This window comes from Lontra canadensis, unplaced genomic scaffold, assembly GCF_010015895.1.
Source record: "Lontra canadensis isolate GAN:19392208 unplaced genomic scaffold, GSC_riverotter_1.0 scaffold2, whole genome shotgun sequence".
NCBI classification, from domain to species: Eukaryota; Metazoa; Chordata; class Mammalia; order Carnivora; family Mustelidae; genus Lontra; species Lontra canadensis.
The window spans coordinates 37627195-37653377 of NW_022630996.1; the positions used below are offsets into that span (position 1 = coordinate 37627195).

General features: G+C 37.1%; 1 protein-coding gene across 1 annotated transcript in view; it reads right to left on the reverse strand.

Moving 5' to 3' along the window:
- ITPRID1 (ITPR interacting domain containing 1) overlaps positions 1-26183 on the reverse strand; it is an 84071-nt gene that overhangs the window by 26135 nt on the left and 31753 nt on the right. Inside the window, exons 8-9 of the mRNA XM_032872151.1 lie at positions 25168-25742; positions 20328-20385 (exon numbers count right to left, since the gene is read on the reverse strand). Coding sequence (XP_032728042.1) covers positions 20328-20385; positions 25168-25742 — 633 coding nt within the window. The remainder of the gene's footprint in view (positions 1-20327; positions 20386-25167; positions 25743-26183) is intronic.

The window sequence follows — 26183 nt, forward strand, 5'->3', positions numbered from 1 at the left end:
TTGCATTGTTAGAAGTAAATTTAAGCAAGGAGCCTGGGATTGAGGCCCACTTTGGGCTCCTTGTTCAGTGGGGAGCCTGCTTCTCCCTCTCCCTCTGCCACTCCCCCTGCTTGTGCTTGCTCTCTCCCTCTGTCAAATGAACAAATAAAATCTTAAAAAAGGAAAGAAAGAAAATGAGACATTGAATTACTTGGAAAGTAAAGGATTTGCCCAAAGAACAACTGTTGATGGAGGAGACCAATTGGGATGACTTATCTCTGAAATAATTTTGTGTGATCTCTTAATTTCTACTCACAATGAAGTTTTCTTCACAAAAACCAAGATGGTTCTGATTTTGTGCTAATAACACATTTTCTTTCAATTAAATTGTTGGGGATACCTGGTTGGGATTTCAATGCCCATCTTGCTTAACTTAGAAATCCTTAATACTGCACAGAAGTAGGATACCTTTGGGCAACCTAACTGTAAGGCTGATTTCATCATAGGTTCTCAATGAACACTTGAGACAGAGAAACTCCATTACACAAATCACCCTCTCCGCAAAGGTCTACCACTTCTTAATCATTGGTGTTATCTCCATCCTAATAAGAGCAATGCTTTGCATCTGCTGAGGGTATAGGAGTAATCATAAGATCTTCTCTTCTCTAGGCCTTTCTTCCTGCAAGATGCCAAATGCTCTACATATTGAACAAGTCAATAGACCAATTGTGCCAGTACAGGCACACCCACTACTGATTCACACCTATCTCTGGGGCAGCTCCCTGCAGCTCTTTCCCATCCCACAGTGGTGCCCAGGAGTAGTTGATTTAAAAGGGAAGAAGAATGCCACTCAGAACAGAAGCAACAGGGGCCTGGAGGAAGAGCAGACATAATTATCTAGATTGGAACCAGGCCAGTGACACCATCTACACAAACAACCAAGATTAAAATCATTGCATTTATCAATGGATTGCACAGGTTTTGAAAGGCAAAAAAGAAGGCAGGGGAAGTTGGGGAGTCTGACAGTTGTTTAAAAGACAAGCTAATGTGTTTATGCTGTTGCATATGCATTTTAGAAACCTTCCTGGTCTTGTGTTTTTTGTCTCATTCACTTGTGCATAATCCTTATGCTGTTTCTTGCTTTGGGCACAGAGGAAATCAGAAAAAAGCCATTGAAAACTACTCTTCCGGTTATCTGGGGGAATCTACTGTGTGACTTAAGCTACTAACTATTTTCAGAGCTAAAATAACAGGTACTGCCTGTGGACTCAATGAGATGATGAAAAAAAATTAGATCTTTGTTGCTGTGTGGAAAGGTGTGTTAAAAAGTGTATTACCTCCTTCTCATCACGGTACCACTCCTCAGTCCCCTATGTTTGTTTGTTTGTTTTTTTCTGGGAATACATCTTAATAAAACACTTTAACACAAACCTTTCCCCAAGGTCAGTTTCTGAGACAAACAGTAACGATGATTCATAACTGAGCTCTAGAACCTGCCTGTTAAAAAATCTGATTATTGAAAGCAAAAAGCCCGGATACGTAAATATTTATCACTGGGCCCTGAAGGGCTTACCATAAATATAATAAATAAAGAAAAATAAATTAACAATGACTTACATTTTTAAAAAAATCAAGAAATGCCAAAATCGAAAGACAGGATCCATTAAAGATGATGCTATTGATACATTGATAACAAACCACAATTCTTGAAATTTGCAAGAATTCCAACAATTTACATGTCTGTATTATAAGAGGCATTTTGTAACACTGTCAAAGCAGGCCTCTTAACAGAAAACTGAGTTAGAATTCCCAGGACAGTTTAACATACTACTTGTATTAGTTTTTACTTCGATACTTAGAATATTACTAGTAACAGTCTTGATCTTACCTGAAGTTTAAAGTGGAAGCAATTACACATGCTTTATTCATAAGCATCAGAGAAAGGATTTCCATTTTTTAAATCAGTTAATGTTTCATGTTCCTTAAACGAGTAAGGACAATACATTGATAATCACTGATCATGTCTTTATATCTTTGTTCATAGAAATGACAGAAGAGGACTTGCAAATGATCTGTGGGATGAATCCATAGTCATAACAATATTACTAATAGCTACCATTTCCTGTTTGCTGTTACTGCTTGTGATGTTCCCTACATGCCCTCTCTCATTCTTGCAACTGGCAAGTTAGGTAAATTTTATCATGCCCATCATGAAAATAGAACATTGACGTTTGTGGGCCTCAGATAACTTATCATTGGTCACACAAATAATACATGTGACCTGACCTTTTTCCAAAAAAGTACACATATCAAATTTTTGGTGTTTTCTCCAGTCAGTCCAATATCCATACCCAAAGAAGAAATGAGAATATATTGGCCGTATGTATTTGATGAACCCCTATCACTTTATTTTTCTAAGGGTTAATTCTGGACGATGGTAACTGCTACAATTTTGCTAATCAATATATATGTCCTGGAAGCTATCTTATTCTCCTTTCAAAAATTAATCTAAGATTAACTTGAACCAAGTTACATTTTCAAGCCTGCAGCTTATAGCTAAAATATCCATCTAGTCCCTTGGATGATGGGGATGGACACTCTTAGCAGTGGACCCTCAGTGAGATCCAGTGTCCATCCCTGCCATTCTATGCCAGGGGACAAGAAAGGACAATTCAGGATTTCTTGTGATCTGAAAGCAGAAAAGCAGCTGCTAAGTCAGGAGTTTTCTCAGTGGTTCTTTCTGGAGTTGGTTTCAAAATAGAAGCAATGACTTCTCTAAAGTCAGGTGACAATGATGTCTGATACTGTCTCCTCAGAAAATATTCCTTAATTATCCAATAAAATATACCTCCATGGGCCAGGACACTCTAAACTATATTATCCCATTTTATATTTTTATAACCTTTAAAAATATCTAAAATGATCTTATTAGTTAATTCATTCCATAAATATTTATTGAACACCAATTATGTACCAGGATCTGCATATGTCCTAAGGATCTGGGGATACAGTGTTGAGCCACACAGAGAAAATTACTATATTCATGAGGCGTATATACCTATTAATTATATGTCATCTTTTCTTTTTGTAGAGGCATTGTCGGTATTATTTACAGCTCTGGACACACAATGGGTGCCTAATAAATATTTGTTAAATGATTAGAAAAGGTATAAAGCCTCAGACCTGTGTGCAGAATTATTTTTCAGATAAGCAAACGAGCTCAAGTCTCATAGTCCCTTCCACACCCTCCTCCCCTCCAAAAGCGAAGGTATCTACTTCCAGCCTTCCCTGGTAAAGGATCCTTTATTGGACACATCCCTGGTCTCATCTCCCTAGCCCTTTATCTTAAATGCTTAAGAAGATCTTGGAGGTTGTATCGGTTACTTTAAGCATTGCATGTTTGATACTAAACAATGATCGAACACTCCATCCTACCTGGGAGCAAGGACACTGAATGGTGTATTGAAGAAATCTCTAAACGTTTTCATATAGGAGACCTGGATTCAGTGCCTAACCTTGGTGCACACTAACGGATTATTCTCTGGCAAATCGCTTAACTTCTCTGAGCCAACATCTGGAACCTAAAAAAGATACTAAGCCTGACTGCTTGAGCAATCGCACAGGTGATGTGAAGAACAAACCTATGAGCTAGAGAATATCGAACCCCTTACTAACTGACAAGAAGGACACCAATGAAACTTAATATCTTTATGTTGTACAAAGGGCAACAAAGAGTTCAAAATGATACCTGCAATTTAAATTAAAAAAAAAAGATACCTGAATTTCTGAGGCGCCATTTTTCAAATTCAGAAATGTCCAGTGTGTTATTGGGTATATAACATAAATATAAACATAACCACTGGATCTGGCTTCAGACTGAAACAAAACAGACTGCTGATCATATGGGAATTTAAAATAAAGATGGCCTTGACTAAGAATATCTTTCCTTCTGGTGTGTCTTACTACCTGATATTCTACTAGTAGCAAATTTAAAATCCATTGTTACTGAAAAATAACACAAACGTAGGACTGGGCTAAAATGTCAGAATGAACACATAATTTTTTTCTTTCAATTATCCTACTAAAGCTCCAGTAAAGAAATGTTTTATTACAAAGACATAAAAGGAGAGAAGTACTTCTAGACCTCCAAACCCTGTTACTCCATGAAAGCAACATGAACACTGGCAAGAATTGTCAAAATTGACTCTTTCAGGACTCTAGAAATTAATCAAAGTCCTTCAACAATCTAAGGAATATATATTCAAGAAAAAAGTAGCTGAATATAAGTAAGAACCATGCACTTTGTGGCATCTTACCTTACCTGAATCCTGTCATCCTCTCCCCAGCTCTATCTACATTAGCCCTAAAACCCAGGACCCCTGGAGTAATGAGAGCTATGAAAACCAACAGCTCTAGCATTTATTGGAGAAAACAAAAGGGATGCAAAAGCCCCATTCCTAGAGAACTGTCACTATTGAACCTGTGTGGCAGGTCTCCAGTAGGACTATGAAATGGCATAGCTGCTTTGGAAAATGATTTGACAATTGTTCAAAATGTTAAACAGAGAGCTACCGTATGGCCCAGTAATCTCACTCCTAGGTACATTCCCAGAGGAATAAAAATGTATGTCTACACAAAACCTTATACATAAATGTTCAAAGAAGCATATTCATAATAGCCAAAATGTGGGAACTACCCAAATGTCTATCAGCTGATGAGTGGATAAAATAAATGTGACATATCCATGTATTAGGATATTATTCATCAATAGCAAAAGGAATAAAGTATGGATACATGCTATATCGTGGATGAAACTCAAAAGTGTTATGCTAAGTGAAAGAAGTCAGTCACAGAAGATCACAAATTCCATGACATGAAATGCCAGAATTGACACTGAAACAAAAAGTAGATTAGCAATTGTCATAGGGAGTGAGAGCATCAGAAATGAAGAGGTGACTGATCATGGGTATGGAGCTTATTTTTGGGGTGATGAAAGTCTTCTAAAATTAGTGATGGTGGTTAGTCACACAACTGTGAATACACTAAAACCTTTGAATTGGTACATATTATAAGGGTGAATTTTATCATATATAAAGTATATCTCAATAAAGTTATTATAAAAATAAATTGAAGAAAAATAAAAACGCATGAGGGGAGAACAAGAAGGAGATGCAAACACCTAACTTTAAGAATAGCATATGTCGGGGCTCTTGGGGGGCTCAGTCATTAAGTGTCTGCCTTTGGCTCAGGTCATGATTTCAGGGTCCTGGTTTTGAGCCCCACATCGGGCTCCCTGCTCAGCAGGGGGCCTGCTTCTCCCTCTCCAACTCCCCCTGCTTGTGTTGCTTCTCTCGCTGTGGCTGTGGCTATGTCTCTTTCTGTCAAATAAATAAATAAAATCTTTAAAAAAAATAGCATATGTCTTGGTAAGCTACTAGAGATATTCCTCCATCAGAGGAAGGCATCCCACGAGACAGAGAAGTATAAAAAAAAAAAAAATTAGGGATCCAACAAAGATTCAATCCAACTTTTTAGAAAAGGTAAACAGGAGAGCAAATCTGAGAAAAGCAGACTAGTTTGTTAGTGCCACTATATAAATTATTGAATTTTCAGAATGAGAAAAAAGTGTTAAAAATTATTAACACATAATTTGAAATTGAAGGCATGTATTTATGACTAAAATGGACCCTGGACACAGAGTCCAGTGTATAGAAATAGGCTCACACATATCATTATGAAATTTCAGAACACTAGAAACAATGAGAAAATCTTTAAATTTTTAACAAGACAGAAAAATAAAACAGGGTTCAACTTGGCTTTAGACTTCCTAACAGTTTAACACTGGAAGCAAGAAAACAGTGGAGGAAAGCCTTCAGAATTTTGCAGGAAATGAACGTAGAATTTGATGCTGAGCCAATTTATTAATCAAGTGTGAGGGCAGGATAAGGACATTTTAAGATACACAATTAAGAAATTTACCCTTTTTGCATACATCTGAAGAAGTCACTAGAAATATCCTTCCATCAAAGTGAAGGCCTCCATCAAGACAGAGAAGTACCAAACAAAAACAAAAACAAAACTGGAGATCCAATGAAGATAAAACCCAAAGGAATTTCCAAGGTGATGTTGCCAAGATATCCTAGCACGACAACTATGCACCAGGCATGAAAGGGCCACCATCTGATGGGAATGGCACAGTGAGGTCAGGACTTTGTTCTCTGATTCTAAATCCTTTTTATCTAATGAAATTGGTAGAGGATGTTCTATGAACAAAACAAAACAACAAAACACAAAAGGAGAATTCAAAGAGAGAAGACTTGAGCTCTAGGAAAGAGAGAATCTAACCCGAGAAAAAGGCAAAAGAAAAAAAATCTCAAGGTTGACTGCTTCATAGCAGGCTTAGAAATCGTCCCAACCAGAGGAAAAAAAGAATGGAAATTACCGTAAGGGTAGATGCCAAAGAGTAAATTGAAATTATTAGATTTGCTAGTCTACATGAGGTAAAATTTTACTTAAAAAAATATTGAGAAGGTATTGGAAAGTATGAAAGAGTTGGCACTAATTACACAGGAAAATAAACAACAAGAAAAAAATGCTTTCCCAGAAATATCTTGGTCCATATCTCTTATTCAGTATCTCTATGTAAACCTCCAGTTTTCTTCAATTTCCCTGATGAACTCCTCTGTTGATACAATAGTTGATATAAATAATTGAAAATGAGAGTCTGATGGACACAAAAAATCTTTTCTTTCTCTAAATTCAAAGCTCTTTTTCCATATCATGTCAGACCAACAGAAGCTATGATAGTGGATTGCATTATCTTTGCAAAGTTTTATCCGTGTGACCTCGGTTTCATTTCAGCCTCAGGGGATTGGCCATCATGAGTTTCTGTCCATCCATCTGTCTTGTATCATTGCAGACATTTCTAGACGAGCTTGAATGTCTTTTTATTATAAACAGAAGTACAGCTCCTGGGAAATTTTTGTCCATCTCATTCACCCATTGAACAAACCGTTTGCAGCTTCTAATAGGTGTCAGGCGCCCACTAGGTTAAGAGGGTATATGTGTCAGGGTCTTCCAACTGCTAGGAAATCACAATTTGTTCACTTTCCAGTTAACAAAGAGCAAATAATGGTTTTTGAAATAGCCTTCTCATTTAGAATATAAGAATGTATACTCAGTATTATTCATGAAAATAATAGAAACAATGATAAAAAACTGAACTTTGAAATTCCCTGGAGACCATTTCTACATATTTTTAAAAGAGAGTCATTTAATGCAAAGGGAGTATCTATAACTTCATACCACGTTATACTTTATAAAATAAATTGTAAAGCCCATTGGTTACAGCATCAGACCCCGATCAAGGTTAAACCTGTGGGACTGCCATGCAGGTGGGCAAATTGCACATGCTGCAGGAAATAGACCATGTCAGATACGATCGTTGACGTCTGTGTGGGCACCAGAAGCCGACTAGAGTTGGCAGCGGAAGAAACCAATCAAAATCTCAGCTGCTCTGGCCCTGTGCCTCTCTCTAACCTCTCTACCCAGGAAGAAGAATGAGCCTTACCTCTGGCTTCAACTTGCCAGGGAAGGCCGGGAGGGGTAGATGCCAACTCTCCTTCCAAGATGAGAACAACCAGAATAGGATCAGTGATGGAAGGAAACATCCTAACCCTCCAAGCCTTTTCTAGCACGGGTTTCCTTTTCATTGGGGTACCCTGTTTGCTCAACCTTTTCTAGAGCCTCATGCTTACAGAATGCTGTTTGCTACAGCAGACAAGAACTGGAACTTCCTTCTGACAGGTAGTGGAAAAGGAGCTGGGAAGCTGTGACTTCCCCCTTGTGCTTTCCCAAGCCACTGATCTGCAGACTACCTCATAAAACCTGGAACTTTAAACCCCCCCCCCCCCCCGCCACACACACACCTCCTTTTAATTAATGGCCTAGTTTCTTGATTAATGGCCTTGTTAATTAATGGCCTTGTTTCACCTTGAAAGGTTTTACAGGAGCGCTTGGAAGATGACCAAAGGGACACAGAAAGGAGTAGAGGAGAAGTGGGAGAGCTGAGCTGGGGTAGGAATAGGAGATAAAACACAAGAGAAAGAGCATTTGAAACACATCCTCTTCCTTCATCTTTGCTTCCATCACCTACCTTGGCCACACCCTCCCTTCCCTGCGTGATCACCAATCCCGGATCGAAAACATCAGTGAGAGACTGATTTTGGAATCTCCTTCCAAACCAATCTCTCAGGCTAAAATGAAATAAAGCGTTCTTGGTTTCATACCTGGCATGGACTATCTTCTGAAAACACTTCGAAACACATCTCTTGTTAAACCAAAAAATTTTATAAGGAGCATGGCAAAGAACGTTCCTGTTTATTTTCATATCTAGCATAGTTCTGTGGGGTTTTGAATAATAATATTATAATATTAACATAATAATAATTATTATTATGATGATTAAGTCTGAATTTAAATAGACTCAATTCTTGGTTAAGTCCTAAACTTTACTTTGTTCCCTTTGTTGGTGTGGACGATTTCAACCACGTAAATATACTCTGATTTTAATATTTCCTTAGAGATACGGCAGTGTTTTCTCTATTGAATTATCACACGACTTCTACCTACCTTTTTAGATTATGGGGGCATCTTGGCGATTTTAACATAAGAACGTTAAAATTTTTGCTAGGGAAACAGAGGAGTGTTTTAGTAAAAATAAAAGCTTGGGGTCAGACAGAACTGTGAACCCCAGCTCCGTCCCTCACTATCTGAGCTAGATTGATCCAGATTACTTATCCTCTCTGAGCTCGGTTTTCTCATCTATAAAATGGTAGTAAAATCCACCTACCCCCATGGCTGTTTTGAGGATAAATTAAGAATGTAAAGTGCTTTGTAGAGTGCTTGGCACACTGAATGCTCAGTGAAGATATCTGTTTATTCCTGAAACCCATTCCCCATGCTCACCCCTCTGCAGATGTGATGCCAACCCTTAGCTATGAAATGCATGGAGAGAATCCTTAAAAGAAGTAACAGTCTTATTAGGGACATATGTCTTACACCAGCTAACTACAATTCAAGGAAAACTGTGTTAAGGCCTGGAGTAAAGGCATATGTCAAAATTTAGGGGAGCAATGAAGAAGATATATCCCCAGGGAACAGGTTTCTTGCAGGAAGTGATAGAAGAGTTATCACCAAACGGAGACACTGAGGATGGGTGATATTTGGCAGGTGGAATAGGAGATTGGGTGGATTCCATGAAAAAGAAGAAATGCACTGCAGAGATGGAAATGTGGGGAATGTTGGAGGACGCTGAGCAACCCAGTACATGCAGTACAGGCTATGGGAGAGGTAGCGAGACCACAGGATGGACTGGGGCCAGAATGGGACAGTCCCTGAATTCCATCTTAAGGAGATTCACATTCATACAGAGACAACTGAGAGAAATAATTAAAAAAAAAATTATGAATAAACATGACAGCATCCTTAAAGACACAAAAGCTACCAAAGACGTGTAGGGTGTTGTATCTACTGAACTTTGCATCAAGCAACTGCCCCTTTCATTCCATCGTGGATAATACCAGGCTTTGCACCATTAGAACATACTCAGTCAATTAAGAAAAGTACTGATTGCCGGCTGCAAAATATCCCCATGGTGCCAAAATGTCTGTGGAGTGGGTGGGGAGAGGGAGGGAAGGTGTGATAATTAAAAGAATTGTTACTTGCGATGTCACAGGAGCCAATGTGTTAACTCCGCATGCTGGGAAGCTAGAGTGCTCCCAGCTGCCACGGGGAGGGAGGATGTGGTTTGATCCCTGGCACCACTCGTTGGGACAAGATGAATCACAAATGTGTTAATAGTGAGGTTCCATGTCATAATGTGCCAGATGGAGGTGGTTACATCTCTGATTGATTGCCTCCTGGCCAAGACAGGGGTTTTCCAGAAGGCAAAATTGGCACTGGAGTTCTAAGGATCAGCAGGTCTTTATTTTGGTCAATGTGGACCTGACATTCTCGACTTTATGAAGTGCGCCTTCCCTCAAGACACGGGCAGCCAGAAACAGTATGTGGATGAGGAAAGAGGGCATGAGGGTGTGACACATGGAAGAAAGAGTTTTGTGCTGGACAGAGGTCCTCTGGCTGACCTTGGCCTCTCAGGCATCCCCGGTGGCCGGGGGTGTGGGGTGCGGGCAGTGGGCAGCGGAGCAGCGCTGAAAATAAGGGACTGGGGTGTGGGTGGGGAGTCACCAAAAATGCCCTGCTTGCAAATGAATGAAATAACTGGAAAGGGAGAGAGAAAGTCAAGGAAGGAAAGGATCCAGAGAAGGAGCTTCGGACACCAAACTCCCAAAGCAGCAGAGTCCGGGAGCCAGGCTGAGACCACCGGGTGGGACCACTGAGCAGGGCATTGCAAGGTGACCTTCCCGCCTCTTCCCTCCCACTAACCCCGACCAACCGAGGGACCATAACCACCCAGCTCTTTGTTGTGGTGGTTTCCTTCCCCGGATGCAAGCTTCCAACTATAAACAGCCAACTACAAGGGCAATAACTGTGGCGTCCTACTGGGAACCAAGGCAGCCTCTCGTGCAGGCGCTGGGTCCTAATACAGGACAGTGAATAAAGCTTCATTACCGAACAATGGAGTTAGCTGCCAGAGCCTACAGATTTGAATAAACAACAAATAAGCAACATCTGCTCCAGCATATGTGTACGGTAAAAAAAAAAAGTCACAAAATAAAAGAATTTGTAAATGCCAAAAGCAACACTAAAGTGCCAGTGCTACTGTAGAGTGAATTTTTAATTGCACATGCAAAGAGGCAGGCTGTGGGTATTAGTCTCACATATGTCTTGTTGCTGCCAACCTGGGAGTATAGATGAATTTAATTAAATAAGGATTATCCCTTCTCCCCAGTACAATTACTTATTTATAACAATGATAAAATTGCCTAATAAAAAAATTGTAATATTTCAAAAACAAGCCCAGAAAACACCCTGCTTTCTGTGTAAGTCGTTCAGGGCTGTTTGAGTTTGAGTGTGTCTTTTAAAATTAAGTCTTTGCCTACTGCCAAGGAAGGAAAAAACAAACAACAACCCTTATCATAAAGCCTGCTGCCGTTAAACAGCCAGAGACGGCATTACGGAGAAATATAAAGAAGACACAGAGCAGCATGGGAATTGCCTTTCGTGGGGCGCGTAGAAAATTAAGCAATTGGACTCAAATGGAGGCCAGGCGACTGAGCCAAGGGACAGGACCACTGAGGCTCGGGCTCCCCCAGAGCGCTGGTCCTAATCTGTTTTTCTGAGCAGGCAGTCACCGGTGATCAATCAGTTCCCTTTAGTTTGGCTATCCCTCTTCCCTGCGTGCTAATTCTCTGAAAACAAGGAACACTACCCAAACCAAACAAACAACAAAAGAGATGGGCACTCCAGCCCCTCTTCTCAGTGCCAGCAGAGTTCATTTTTTACCTCCAAGTTAGCAACCTACATCATCGGGGAGGCCAGTGGCGACAATCCAAGTATGAAACTGTAGATGGGAAAGTAGAGTCATGTGTAAATTACCACGGAAACCAGTATCTTCTGAGTCTCGTCATCTAAGTTAATCTTTGAGCAATTTTGTTGCCGAAATAGCTTTTCTGCCCTAGAAGTTAAGGCAAGTGCTAAGAGCTTATGACCAGGTGCATTGTCTCAAAGTTAATTCAGAAGCCAGCCAGAAATGAAAGGCAGTCAGGGGCTCTGGGGTGTGTGGCTGTGGGCAGTTACACCATCTCGCCACCACAGTGTTCTCATCTGTGCAATGGGAAGAGTAGTGATCGAATCCACCTCCAAGGGAGGATTCGATGCAGTAACACATGTAAAGTGCCTGGAATGGCATCTGGCATGGAGTAAGTGCTCAATAAATGTTGCCAAGAATTTAAAGGGATGCTTTAGCAAGGCACGCAAATCTGCACTTGGCTCTTTTCTGGGTGTTAGTAGATTTCGATTTATCTCCTGCTTTTATTTCGTGACACATCGCAATTTTAATTCAATAATTAATTGGTTTCTCTTGAAATTCACAAGCTCCATGAGACTAACTTCTGTTTTGCTTTGATTTGTATCCCCAGCACCTAGACCAGGTTCTTACATGTATAAGCGCTCATTAAATATTCATTGAATGAGTGAATTCAGTATGGAAGGAGAACTAGATTTGAATTCAAAAGATCTTGACCCGAATTTTGGTCCTTCTTTTTTGCCAGCTGTGTAAACCCAGGCAAGTTGCTTAATCTGTTGATGTTTTTATCTCTAAAGAGGAAAGAGTGGTATGGTGACTATATTAAATAATGTAATTGAAATGGCTCAGGACACTGCAAAAGTGGGTATCAAATATAAATTGTTAATTAACAACGAACTGCTTCCTAATAATAATTGTAATTGATTAAAATATTGAATTAAGCAACAGACTCCGTGTATATTCAGGGAAAACAACTTTCTGAGAGATGTTGCTGGAATGTGTGCAAAACCAAAATAAATTAAGTCTACATTACTTAGGACTAAGTGCAACCTGCAAAAAGAAAGCACCAATTCATAGATTTGAAAGGAAGATACATATTGGATATAGTCCTAATTTACAAATACTGAAATTCATGCCAGTAAAATCATTAAAAATACCATGTGCTGCATTTTAAGATAATCATTATACTCTGCCCACAGTCCACCATTGCAACATTAAATCACCACTGGTGAATTCGAATAGAAACTCTTCCAGCTAAGGTAAGAGAAGTTTAGATGGTGTCATGCATGGGGTTCCCTGATGGGTCAGGCACTGTGCGAGGTATGGGGATGGCAGGTAAATGAGACAAGATTCCTACTCTCAAGCAGAGCATAATTTAGTGTAAAGGAGAGAGGCATAAGCAAATGGTTAATGGTTTTCCAGGTGAGTCCTGTAGAGGTGTTATTTACCAAAGCTAACAATAGCATATAGGGAGAGCTTATAGGCTGAGAAGAGAAAGGAGGAATAGTTGTAGGGACTGCGGAATTTGCCTGCTTAAGAAAAGAGAATGGGCTGTTTTTGGTGTTCTTCTAAATTAGAATATCAGCCCCTTTGAAATAACAGGGAGATAAGAGAAAGGGACAGAATCAGAATGAGAAATCGAAAGAGAATAAACAGAATTTAGTGGTAACTGATGAGGAAGACTGCAAGGCCAACTAGGAGACAGAATATAAGAGATCTCTTCAAAGCTACCTTTTTTCAAATCTGCTTTGGAGAAAAATCCTATTAGCAGAACTTTAATAATTTAGCTCTCACTCAATCCCCAAATACACCCAATTTGTAAAAATGAACATTTAGCATTATCTTGGTTGAGTGATTATTTATTTTGTTGTGGACAAATTAGCAAATACAGAGAAGAAAAAGAAGGAAAAACCAGATGTCTCTTATCATCTAGACTGCCATCGTTTATCCATGTACACTTAGGCATTCTCTATTTTTTTTTTTTTTTGTGGGAACTTGAGGGTTAGAAACTTGTATTAAAAAATTTAACTTATAGCATATAAAATATTAAAAAAAAGAAAAAGAAAAAATACTACCTGAGACCCATCACCATGAGATGGTCACCAAACTGTTAACTGTAGTTTAAATCATATGCAATTTTTTAAAAAAGATTTTGCTTATTTATTTGAGAGAGAGAGAGAGAGAGAGAGAGCACAAGCAGAGGGAGCAGCAGGCAGAGAGAGAGGGAGAACAAGACCCCCTGTTGAGCAGGGAGCCAGATGCCCGGCTCGATCCCAGGATCCCAGGATCATGATCTAAGCCAAAGGCAGATGCTTAACCGACTAAGCCACCCAGGTGCCCCTCCTGATGCAATTTTTATGTGTATTATATAGATTATATATGTAATTTTATATAATCAAATTGAGAGATTTTTCTGTAAAAACATTTTATTTTATGACTTGTTAAAAACCATTGTGGCATGAAATACCAGTTCTCATTTTTGATGACCGCATGATACTCCATATAATGTATCATGATTTACTTAAACAATCCTTTATATTGGACATCGAGGCAGTTCTAATTTTTTTGCACCTCTTTATAATTGCCTTAGGATAATTTCCAAGAGGACATACCCAGGTAGGAAGAGAAACACTGCTGCAAAGCTTCTGATACATATTGTTGCATATTGCCTTCCAGAAAGCAATGTGTATTCTTCCCAATATTATGTTATATGACTTCTGAAATCTCTATCAATGTATTAACTCATTTGCCTATTTTAGTGTATATTTCTTAGATTACTACTGAGGTTGAAAACTGCTTCATTTGCAATAGCTTATTTAATAAAATTCCTATTGACATCTTTATTTTTTGTTCAATTCTCTTGCACTGGGAAATTTCAAACATGTACAAAGTATAGAAAATAGCATGACATGCATTCATTCCTTGTAACCACCTACCAGTTCTATTAAAATTTAACATTTTTCCATAGTTACTTTAGATTTTTTTTAAAAGGAAACATTACAGATACAGTAGTGTTATTTACCTGGTTTTATCCCTTCCTAATCCCATTGCCATCCCCTTACCTTTCTCCCCAGAGTTAACAGGATCCTGAATTTGGTGTTTATATTTCCACTCTACATTTTTGTGCTTTTACTTGGTATATGCATTAGTAATACCAAGTGTTGCTAAGGTAAATATATTTTATATATTACATGCACCTAATTGTGATTTATTTATCCCCACCTTATATATGTGATATTTTTTCATATGGACGAATTAACTTGTTTGTTTATCATCATTGTGGTATATTATATTCTACTCTGCGACAATGCTATGATATCATTAACCTTGTTCTTATTGATTTGATTGCCTTTAGGTTGTTTTAAGTTTTTCACTATTTCACTATTTTCACTATTTAAGTTTTTCACTATTTTGGTGTTGCAAAAAATGTTTTTATAAGTTCATTCATCTGCGTATATGTGAGGATTTCCCTAGGGCATATGCTGCAAATGAAATGGCTGAGTCAAAGTGTCCGTGGATCTTTTTTATTTGATTTTTAAACTTCTTTGTACAATGGCTGTACTTTAATGGTTTCCTCATTGGTTATTGGTGGTGTGAAAATAATATTGATTTTTACATTTTGCTCTTGCATTCGACAAACTTGCCAGACTTTATTAATCTATGAATATGTCTCTTAATTCTCTTGGGATTTCTATGTAGACAATTATTTTGTCTGCAAGTGTGGACAGTTTTTTTTTTTAAGATTTTTATCTTAAAAATAGAGAGAAACAGGCTCCCTGCTGAGCAGAGTGCCTGATGCAGGGCTTGATCCCAGGACTCTGAGATCATGACCTGAGCTTTAACCCACTGAGCCACCCAGGTGCCCCATGCACAGTTTTTAAGTTTACTTACACCTTACTTTCATGGTGTTGTAGTTCTGCTTTGACCTTTAGTTTGATGCTGAATAAAAAGAGTGTCAACAGATTTTTTTTTTGGTTGAATAGGATTTCCTTGAAGGTTTCGTTGTTAGGATTGATACTTGCTATCAAGATTTAATAGACACCACTTAAAGTAAGAAAATTTCCTTCTATTTCTACTTGCAAAGAGTTTTTGTTCATCCTTTATTGTTTATGATGAAAGTACACTCTCAGCTTGTCATTTACCTTTAAATTTTTTATGATTGTTTTTCATGCATAGATGTTCAATGTTAGGTAGTGAAAACTGATTAATTTAATTAGATATTGCATTTTAAGCCACATTTTAAAAATAGTTTCCTATTCCAAAATCATATACAATTCATCTGCATTTATATTTTTAGCCCTGTGATAATTTGAGTGTGTTTTTTGCATTTAGTTGTCTATATGAAATTTCATTCATCTAAATTTCTGTTGGTAAACAGTGAAATATTTTGTAAGTACACATATATTTTTCATAAGCTATCAAATTGATCATATCATTTATTTCCTCTAATAATTTATCATTGTAGTTGATAAATTAGTTTTTCAATTTTTGAAACACTGAAATCTTCAAATGAAAGCTAGTTTTCAAGGATTAGTGTACTTTTAATGTTTTACTGCATTTAAAGATTTTTTTTTAAATTTATTTGACAGACAGAGATCACAATTAGGCAGAGAGGCAGGCAAAGAGAGAGAGAGGAGGAAGCAGCCTCCCTGCCGAGCAAAGACCCCAATGTGGGGCAGGATGCTGGGATCGTGACCTGAGCCAAAGGCAGAGGCTTTAAGCCACTGAGCCACCCAGGCACCCCTGTTTTACTGCATTTAAATCCTCATTACTTTATTGAAAAATGTTTATATCTGTATTCATAAGTAAAAATGATCAATTTTCTGAGCTATCTTAGTCAATTTTGAAATCAAAATTTTGTTTTGTTTTGTTTTTAATCTAAAAGGAACTGGAAAGATTTATGAATGTTTACATTGTCTGGAAGATTTATAAAGAAGGGCAATTATCTCTTGAAAAACTGAGAGTCTACCCATGTAACTGTTTTGGTTTTATTTTGGCATTATTCATTGCTGTTCTTAGAGAGAGTTTTTGGTAAACTCAAGTTTTGTTTGTTTTCCCCCCTTTTCTGGTATTAGTTTACTTAACAGTTATATTATGTTACTTTGTTAATTTTTTGTTTTAAAATAGATATGTATATACAAATATTGACAACATAATACCAGTATAAAATTTGGTAGTATAAATACATACATTTTCTAAAATATCATCCATATTAATTATCCCTGATTTTAATTATACCACTTGTATTGGTATTAGTATTCCTTTAAAATTTAAACATGGTTTTGCATATATATAACTTCTTTTCTATATCTGTGGTTCTGTCTTTTCTCTAATTTTGTCTTATCTAATTTTGTTTGCACACCTTTCTCTCTTCTGTTGTTTGACAGCTTCTATTGTTTTTATTCCCCACACAAAAAAACTAGTGCTTGATTTTACTTACCAAATTTTTTTTTTTTCTGATTTCTACATGATTAATTTCTGGCTTATTAACTTCTAACTTCTAATTATGTTTATTTTATTGTTTTTATGATGATTTCGTGATCCAAGTAATTAATTTTAGTTTTTACTTGTTTGATAATGAAAGCAATTAATGCTATGAATTTGCCTCAGATTACTGCTTCTGTTCCAGTTCTTCAATTTTATATGAAACATTCATCATTATTATTGAAATGATCTGAACTTATAGTTCTAAATGAGCAACTTCTGCACTCTTTGTAGGATGGAGAACTCAGTCCCCAAGTTCTGGATTTAGTGTTTTGTTTTGTTAGGAGGAGGAAGTGTTACTTATATTTTTATTTTTGAATTAAAATATTACTGCATTTATCCATGTTAAGGTGGCCTATACATAATATGGGCATATGTAAGGAATCAATGAGATAATCTTTGTGTTTATAAATTGTTAGCTCTTTTAATAAAATATACCAAGAACACTGAGAAAGAACACTTGTTTCAATATTTTCTATTATACTCATGTTATCAATTATAATATTAATACATTATCTGTCACTTTTACTATATCATGTTTGGTCTGCAGAAAACTGAGGGGAATATGAAAATCTTTCAATTTTGGAAGAGATGTTGGTCAAAGGATACAAAGTTACAATTATGTACGATGGATAAATCTAGGGGTCTAAGGTACCTGGTGACTATAGTCAATAATACTGTATTTAATATTGAAAATTTGCTGAAAGAGTAGATTTCAGGTGTACTTACCACACACACAAAATGGAAACTGTGTGAAGAGATGATATGCTAAGTAGCTTGATTACGGTAATCATTTCAATATGCATATGTACATTGAATCATCATGTTTCATACCTCAAATACACACAATATTTATTTAAAAATTAAAAAATAAGAAGTGTCCAAAAGTTTTGGACTGGTTGTCATGGGGAGCAGAGATTTAGTAACAACAAAATCTCCCATTTTTATTGTGTCAATTTCCTATAGTATTACCAGAATTTTTTGCTAAATAGTGTTATGAAAATAACATATGCACATGATAACAAAAGAAAATTAAAAGATGCGAATTAATTTAAAACATGTTAGTTTCCCTTCTGTTAAGTCACTTCTATTAGCAGTTCCTTATATATTCTTCCAGAAGCATTCTGTGCATACTTTCTTCCCTCAGTAGAAATAAGTAACTTTTTTAATAAAAAGAGGTGTCTCTATAAAATATTTTGCACATTTTTTTCTCATTTAACAACTGTATATCTCAGAGACCTCAACACATAAATATCTGCTTTATTTTTCAAAGTGAAGTCTGAGTAGATTTTAATGTAAAAATGTACCATAATTACTTAAAGCTAATTTATACTTTTGGGTCAGTAGGCTGCTTCTAGCTGTTTGTTATTATAAATATATTTTTGCAGTCAAAATCCTTGTGTATACACTGGGGTCTACAGATGGCTCAAACTGCAGAACTGGAATAGTTGCATACATTTACAATTATGTGACATTGACAGAGTATACTTCGAGTAATTATTATGATTTTAACTGACAACCAACAATGGGTAGGTTTGTTTCACATTTTTACTATCTCTTGGTACTACTAAACTTGAAATACTTGTGACCTAGAACCACAGTTATGATTATTTGTCATGGTTCTTCGGGTTGACTCAGCTCAGCTGTGTGGTTATTGGATTGTCTCATGTGGTGGCAGATAGATGACATCTGGTGGGGGAGATGGTCATCTGAAAGTTTGACTGGGTTGAACATCTAGGTTGCCTCACACAGAGGTTCAGTCAAGGGTGTCTACCACAGTGGACATTCCCATGTGGTTTGGGATTTTCACGACATGAAGGCTGGGTTCCCAGAGGAAATGTTCCAGAGCAAGTATCTCAAGAGCCAGGAACCAAGCCAGGTGGGTTAAGGGCTACACTCTAGACATAACACAGTATCACTTCTGCTATATCCTATTGGTCAAAATAGTCCATGTACTATCATTTTTGAAAGAAGTCATCTTTTTTAACTTTGAGTCAAAATTCATTCCTTGATATTCATATACAGATACATATACAAATTCATTCACATATATAGTTGGTTCATATATATAATGAATTCATTCATTCATTTATACATATATACATAAAAGTAATCCTTTTCTCTTTTTCCCATTAAGAGAAATAACAAAAAATTTTTTCCCTGTCCTAATTTTTCTTGGGTTAATGACACTGTTTTTGAAAGTAATAAATTGTATTTGCTTTACTTTAGTTTAGATTTTCTCCACTGGGCTAACCTTCACCCATTTTACTTCGCTCTCTGAATTTGAAATTAAATGTAGGCTAGTGCTTTTGCCTAACTTCCCAAATCATTTTTTGGAATGATTGGGGAGACTTACATGATATCAGCAGACCTCTTAATTGCATGTCAAGGAAGGAAGCTCCTATTGGCACAGGGACCTCCAGCTTCATTGAGAAGCATTCAATTAGATGGAAAACAGATGCTTATTTTTGTCTTATAAACCTCAATGCAGGTTATGTGGTAATTACTTCGAAGAGCAGGATAACAATTTATGTAATCAGCAGGACCCTATAATTACTAATGCATAATTTCTAAACAGCATTTAGCAAAATGAGGCCCATACATACACTTCGTAATGAAAAAGATGTGTTTGACACCACACTAAATTAAATTAAAAATTTGCATATTTTCTTCCAGGAAATGCACTAGCTTCATCTGCTTTATTTTGCTTCACTAATCCCTGTCTACTTTTAGCTCTGTTATAGGATCATGGAAATGCTGAATCACAATGATGGCTGAATGGAAGCATAAGAATGAGGAGTAGAGAAAGCCCTCCTTCTCCGCTGTCTAGGATTCTATAACAGGATTCTGAGAGATTATTTGGAAAGTGACATCCAGGCTACTTTTTTCCACAGAGAGTTAATAGGAAGGTCCTACCATCACTTAATTTAGAATGTAAGGGCAAGCAGAGAACTTAAAAAATTACCTCCACTTCCCTAAGGGCCAGTACAATGATATGATTTTTGACACATCGAGCAGTTGTCAGTAGAAGTTAGAAAGTATTCACTCAGTTAGTCCCAGTCCTATGTGGAATCCCTTCCGCTCTCTTGATCAAATCACACAGAGCTAATCTGAGAAAACTGCATATTGCATCAGCCCCAGGGCTGTGGGATGTGTCTGTAGTAAGTCGTTTGAAATTTACATGTACATTGGCATTGCTAGTAGGTTTTCAATAGTAGTAGGTAGAAATAATAATGGCAGTAAATAACAGTAGTAGAAGCCATGCCATTTTCTGAAGATTATTTAAACTCTACATATTAAGAAAGTTGAGTACTAGTTATTTACATTCTCTTTCTGAAAGGCCATTGATGACTTTGCACACAGTGCTAAATCTTACCTGTAATTCCTGATGTCAAGTCAGGAGGATTACCAGTCTCTTCCTCAAAGCTCTGGACCTGAGACACCAAAATACATCAATCTCATTAGGAATGCTTTCATAATAAATTCACTTCATTTGTTTAATCAACATATAATGACTGCCTCCTGGCTACTGCTAAGAGGATTAACCATGACTTCTGAACTCAAAGAGCTTACAAGTCCTCTGTAGGCAAATGGCATGTACAAGGCACTCAGGGTAAAGACTAAAGGAACTAAAGGAGATCAGGAGAGAGAAATGGGGGAATCACTTCCCGGTGGGAGGAACAGAGACCCTGTGTGGAAGATGTAGCATTTGAGTAAATCAGAAATAATAATAATATTATTATTCTAGATTTTTTTTTTCTCCTAAAGAGCTTTAAATATATTTGGAGAAAGCAAGTTATTTTCCACATTTAATTTTATCTCTCTAAGGGATTTATTTATGACTTGGTAAATTTATGGAGAGCAATTCAGAAAATTCACAACTCAGTTGCTATACGGAGCTTAGATAGCTCAAAGAAAATTGGTTTTCCAAATTGATAGAGCAGAATTTCTTTTAAAATTCTTTTCACAAATTAATAAATATTACTCTATTATGAGTAAAATTATAGTTAAAACAAAATAATAAATATTTTTTTACAAGTAATAATATAGATTACTATAGAAGCTGGATAAATTAAAAAAATTAAAGAAGGTAAGAAAACAGTGACTGTTAATATTTTGGAATGTGTATTTGCAGGTTTCTTTTTTAATATTTTTTTCCTAAATGTAGTTATATAATCAAAAATTTTCACTCAAAACTTAGAAGGGGAACTTTTTCTCACTTGTAAGATTTCTTTGAAAATACCATTTTTAATGACTTTACAATAGACCATATTTGGAAGCTACATTAATTTACTTACTGGTTCCCCTAATGTTGGACTATTTCCTGAATTTTGCAAATAAAAGTAATTAATAATGGTGAGATGAGTATCCTTGTACAGAAATCTTTTTCTACATGTCATATTATTTATTTGGACTGATGTCTGTACAGTGAAAGCAGAATCAAAGGACATTTAAACATTATGGTACATGTGGCCAAAAATGACCTCTAACTCAGGAAGAGAGGACCACAAGGATATAGCCCAATGATGTAAGAAAGACTATTTATTCCTTCTTTTTAATTCTTCATCTCTTTCCTTCAAAAAAGTTATTTATACTTATAATTAATTAGACATACTTCTTACCATTATTTTTATTAGTTTTGTAACTCAAACCAGCATTAATCACGGAAGTTTTTAAGTACAATAAGAAAATTCTTTTGCTCTGATTATTAGCATGGAGAAAAGCCCATTTAGTGTGATGTGAAGTATGTATTGACGTGTTGAGAAATAACCCTCAAACAACAACATTTCAACAATTTAAAATGAAAACTGAGTGTATTTTTGGGTTATTCCGCCTGAGCCAAACTAATTAACACATTTTTAAAAATTAAAAATAAAGAAATAATTATTAACTTTGGAAACATTTTCCACCTAATCAGGATGCTGACTGGCATTGTTTAATAATATGGGCAATATTCTCACATAGGAGTTCTAGAGTGCAGGATCCCTGTATGGAAGTCAGAGGGAGATTAAAATGCTTTATTTTGGATATCAAGAAGCATCTTACATTGACTTTACAATTGTATATGCTTCATCAGTATTAAATGCTCAGTATGTTTAGGAGTTAAAAAAGAAAGGAACAGACTCAGTTTTACTAAGTAAACTTAAACACAAAAATATGTTGATTTGTGCATTAAAAAAATCTATGCATAATTTTCTTAAAATCATGGTTTTGAAAAGTGAGCCAAATATTGCCAAATTCATCCTTCAGTAGGATGTTAGGGAAAGCATCATAGATTGATCTGGAGGAAAATTTTGGCCAATTCCAGTTGAAATTCTGATACCTAGATATTTAAGGACATTGGCTCATGTTTTAAATGCCATGAAAATCTGCCAATTTCACACATATTTTTCATTTCTTATAATTGTTATAAGAAATTATTTATTAAAAAATGACTATTAAATCTGGCATTAGCTCCTGTTTAAGATGCAACCTACCCAAGCTTCATGTACTCATCCATTGGTATCGAGTGAAACAAGCATTTTTCTCCCAGACTGGGATGAGGATGTAATATTTTAAATATTTTTTAGAAAACCAAAATTCAAGTAGTGAGTTTCTTTTATATTGTTTTGGGGGTTCTCTCTGCCTTAGATACAGAGACAGCCTCTCACACACACCAATCTGGGCAAATATTAAAGAAACACCATAAACAAAGTTGGCTATGTAGTTCAACAGAATATTTTGTTTCTCTATGGATGCCACCCACTGACTAAATTAATGTTATTAAATACTCTTCACGTTGATTTACTCATTCATAAATATTTACTGAGTACCTACTATATGCCTAAAAGCACATGAGTTTGTTTTCTTTCATTTTGGTGTCTGAGTTTCTTCCCACCTCCACATACACTACTAGATTGCTTTTCGTTGAATAAGTGTCATTTATGAATATCTGAAAGTGTATCATGAAAGAATTGACATTCTTTTCTCAGTCTTTTTTATGCTGAATATGATATAGCATAATATCATATAATCTCTCCCTGTACTCTCACATATAGGTAGTATCTAATGGACATTATATTCCTCAGTCTAGCCTGAAGCATAAAAAACTTTGTTTAAGGGACAGTAGCATTTGTGTGGCCTGCCAACAGGCTGAAGATGGTGACATTTCTTATTTAGATAGTAGGTGATATAGCAGACTGACAAATGGATTGCAGATTTTCTTGATATTCTTTATAGAACTTCAAGTATTAGCTTGGTAATTAAATAATCTTTGCAAGATTGAATTAAAAGAAAATAATTTTTCTTAGTGCCACATCAGTTTATCTTCAAATCAGGGCATGAGACCAAAGTCTGCTTTTCTCTCCATTTGTAATCTTTATTCATTTGTAGGCTACTGGTTTACATTCAGATTAATATTTCAAGGTTCTTTTTAAAAATATTTTAAGGTTCTTGAAATCATTTCGAACACAAGACATGTACACGTATAAACATATATACATACGTATTAGGAGCATTGACAGCTAGGTATTTTGAGGCAACTGTTTTATCTCTGTTGCCTGGGGAGGGCTACTCAAAGGCATATACACCTACTTTCTCTTCTTTTAGGGCAATGGGTAAGCCTTACTTCCCCCAAGTTCGCTGGTCCTCTCAGTCCCCTGGCAGGTTAAGAACCTCTTTTTTTTGCTCCTCAGATATTCCAGACATGTCTGGAGTGATATAAAAGTTTACCAGTAGAGCTGGACCTCTCCCTGCATGTTACTGGTTTCTATGCCCATCCCTGTCACTGCACAGAGGTTCCCTTGGGGGAAGAGTCTGCCTCCACCCCCAACCCCTTAGAGAGTCTTGCTTGTCCCAGGCTCAAAGGAAAGGTGGGCCCACCTTGGCATTTCCATAAAAATATCCTGCCCCACTTCTGGATAATTTACATGATAAAGGGGAAGTTTTTGCTCTTTTGTTCTTCCTTGTCATTATATTAAAGAGTAGAGAAATGTGTGAAAATGTGTATTTTTTTTTTTTTAAAGACTGAGGAATGGATGGAGGTGTCCTCTAAATGGGGGTGAAAATCAGCACAAGTGAGGGAAGGTAAAGATGAAGGAGCACATTGCAAAATATGTTGTTGTTCTTGTTTTGTTGAACAAAAACTCTTTATTGACCAATGTTAGCCTTCTCCCACTCAGGAGAGAGAAGCCTGTGGGGTTACAAGGCTCTCACCATGGGTGGATGGGAAATTAACGGTCTGGAGAGGAGAAAACAGGCAGTGTGAAGAGGCACGAGTGGGCAAAGGGCCTATAAAAATAAAATCTTTTCCCTGTCACATGTTTCACGCCCATGTTTTAAGAACAGAATGTATGGTGACCAGGTGGCATAAGATGTGGTAAAAAGGATGGAGGCAAGAAGTCACTTGATGTGTGAACTTCAGTCAACCCACAAAAGCCATGCCAAAGGGCGCTGTGTCATGGTGCAGTCCAGGGAGAATCAGAAATGGGAGAAATACGCCTACGCCTCAGCCTCAAATGCATTCATACCTTTCTGGAGTTGAGTCATGGCGGCATAGAACGAGGCTGACGATGCCAAAAGCACAGGCGCCTGAAGAAGGTGGGATCAGCCCCAGAAAGGTGTATTGGCTTAGGAATGAGGCTGATGCAGTGAGTTCTTTTTGCACAGAATGGTGAATATATATATTTGTGCAAGGGAGGTCAAGTTATGTGACTATCAATAAATTCCAAAGCAAGCAAACAAATAAAATACTAGTCCTGTAAAATCAAAACCAAACCCAAGTCCCTACTTCTTTGTCCAAGACCCTGCACGAGGCATCATGGGGAAACTATTTCCAAGACACATCTTAAGGCCAAAACCTTGTCCTTGGGGAGCTGACAGACCAGCAAGGGAGATATCATAGACACACATGTACAGTCTGTTATACAAATGCTCCCTACCAAGGCTGTGAGAACCCAGAGTGGAAGTGGTGGGCAATTTCATTGAGTGGGAAGTAGCTGAACTGACCCTCTAAGATGGTGAAACAAGGGAAGTTAGAGAGTGGATGGAAGCAAGCTAGAATGGCCTTAAATGTCCTAGACAAAAAAAACAAAACAAAACAAGAACAGGAGTTTGGACCAATAATATATAACCCTGAGGAAGTTAAAAGATTAAGGGGTCAACTGAATGTAGTAGGCAGAAAATGCCTTGGGGAGGGTTGTTCCCTTAGAAGTTGAACGCGTCGGTATAACACTGACCTCTTCCAATTCAAAGGAGTCCAGTGCTTCTCTTGCAAGATGAGACAAGCTCTTGAGCTTGTTAGTTTGAATGGAGTGTACCTTTTCAGTTCTGTCCTTGACTGAGCCCTCAGATGTACAGGAAAGAGGAGCCCTCTTAGCCAATGGGGATGAGCGAGGCCATTGTTTGCTCACAAGAGCTTGGGGAGCATGACAGGGCACCAAATCATTGCAGGCTTGGAGAGACAAGTGTTCTGCCAAAGGAAACAAATGGCTTTGGTCATGGTTGTTTGTCACAACTGGTAACTCTGCTCCACACCCTCCTGATTTTGCAGAGGTGATGGAAAATTTGCCCCTCATCTTCAGTGACTCTGGTGCTTCTGGGCTATAATCTCTCTTAATGCTCTGCTTTGAAGTTCTCTTGAAAAGTTTACCCATTCTCTTCTGATGTCCATTGGCTTCACTCACTGAGGTTCTTTGCACATTTTCCCCTCTGTCTTCCTCTTCATCTTTGTTCTGCAGGATGTTAACATTATTCAGCAAAGATGAGAAGGCATCGGCTACATGGTCCAGGATCTCCAGCTGTTGGAAACGACCTGAACAATACAACGAACATAGAATTTTTAGACTGGGTCCTTTCCATGAAACTGCATAAATGTAGTCAAAATTGAAAAAGTTGGTGACATATGTGATTTTCAAGGTCGGATGGACTACAAGTTCTTGAAGCTCTTGAACTTTTTCTCAATACATGCCACTGGTTATTATGGAGGTGATTCCCCAACATAAGGAGATGCTGTTGTGTCATGCAGAAAGAGAACACCTCTTATATTTAAATATAAATATAAATATAAATATTTAAATTCATATATGCCTGTAGTTTTTATGTGTGAATTCATAAAAACTATAGGTGAGGATGAATCTGAATCTTGTATATTAAACTAAATGACAAAGAATGAACCTAGCTCTTTCATATGGGGTGAATTTACATATTCCTCCATGGATTTAGGTAGTAGATATCCTAATCATCAGCTCCATCA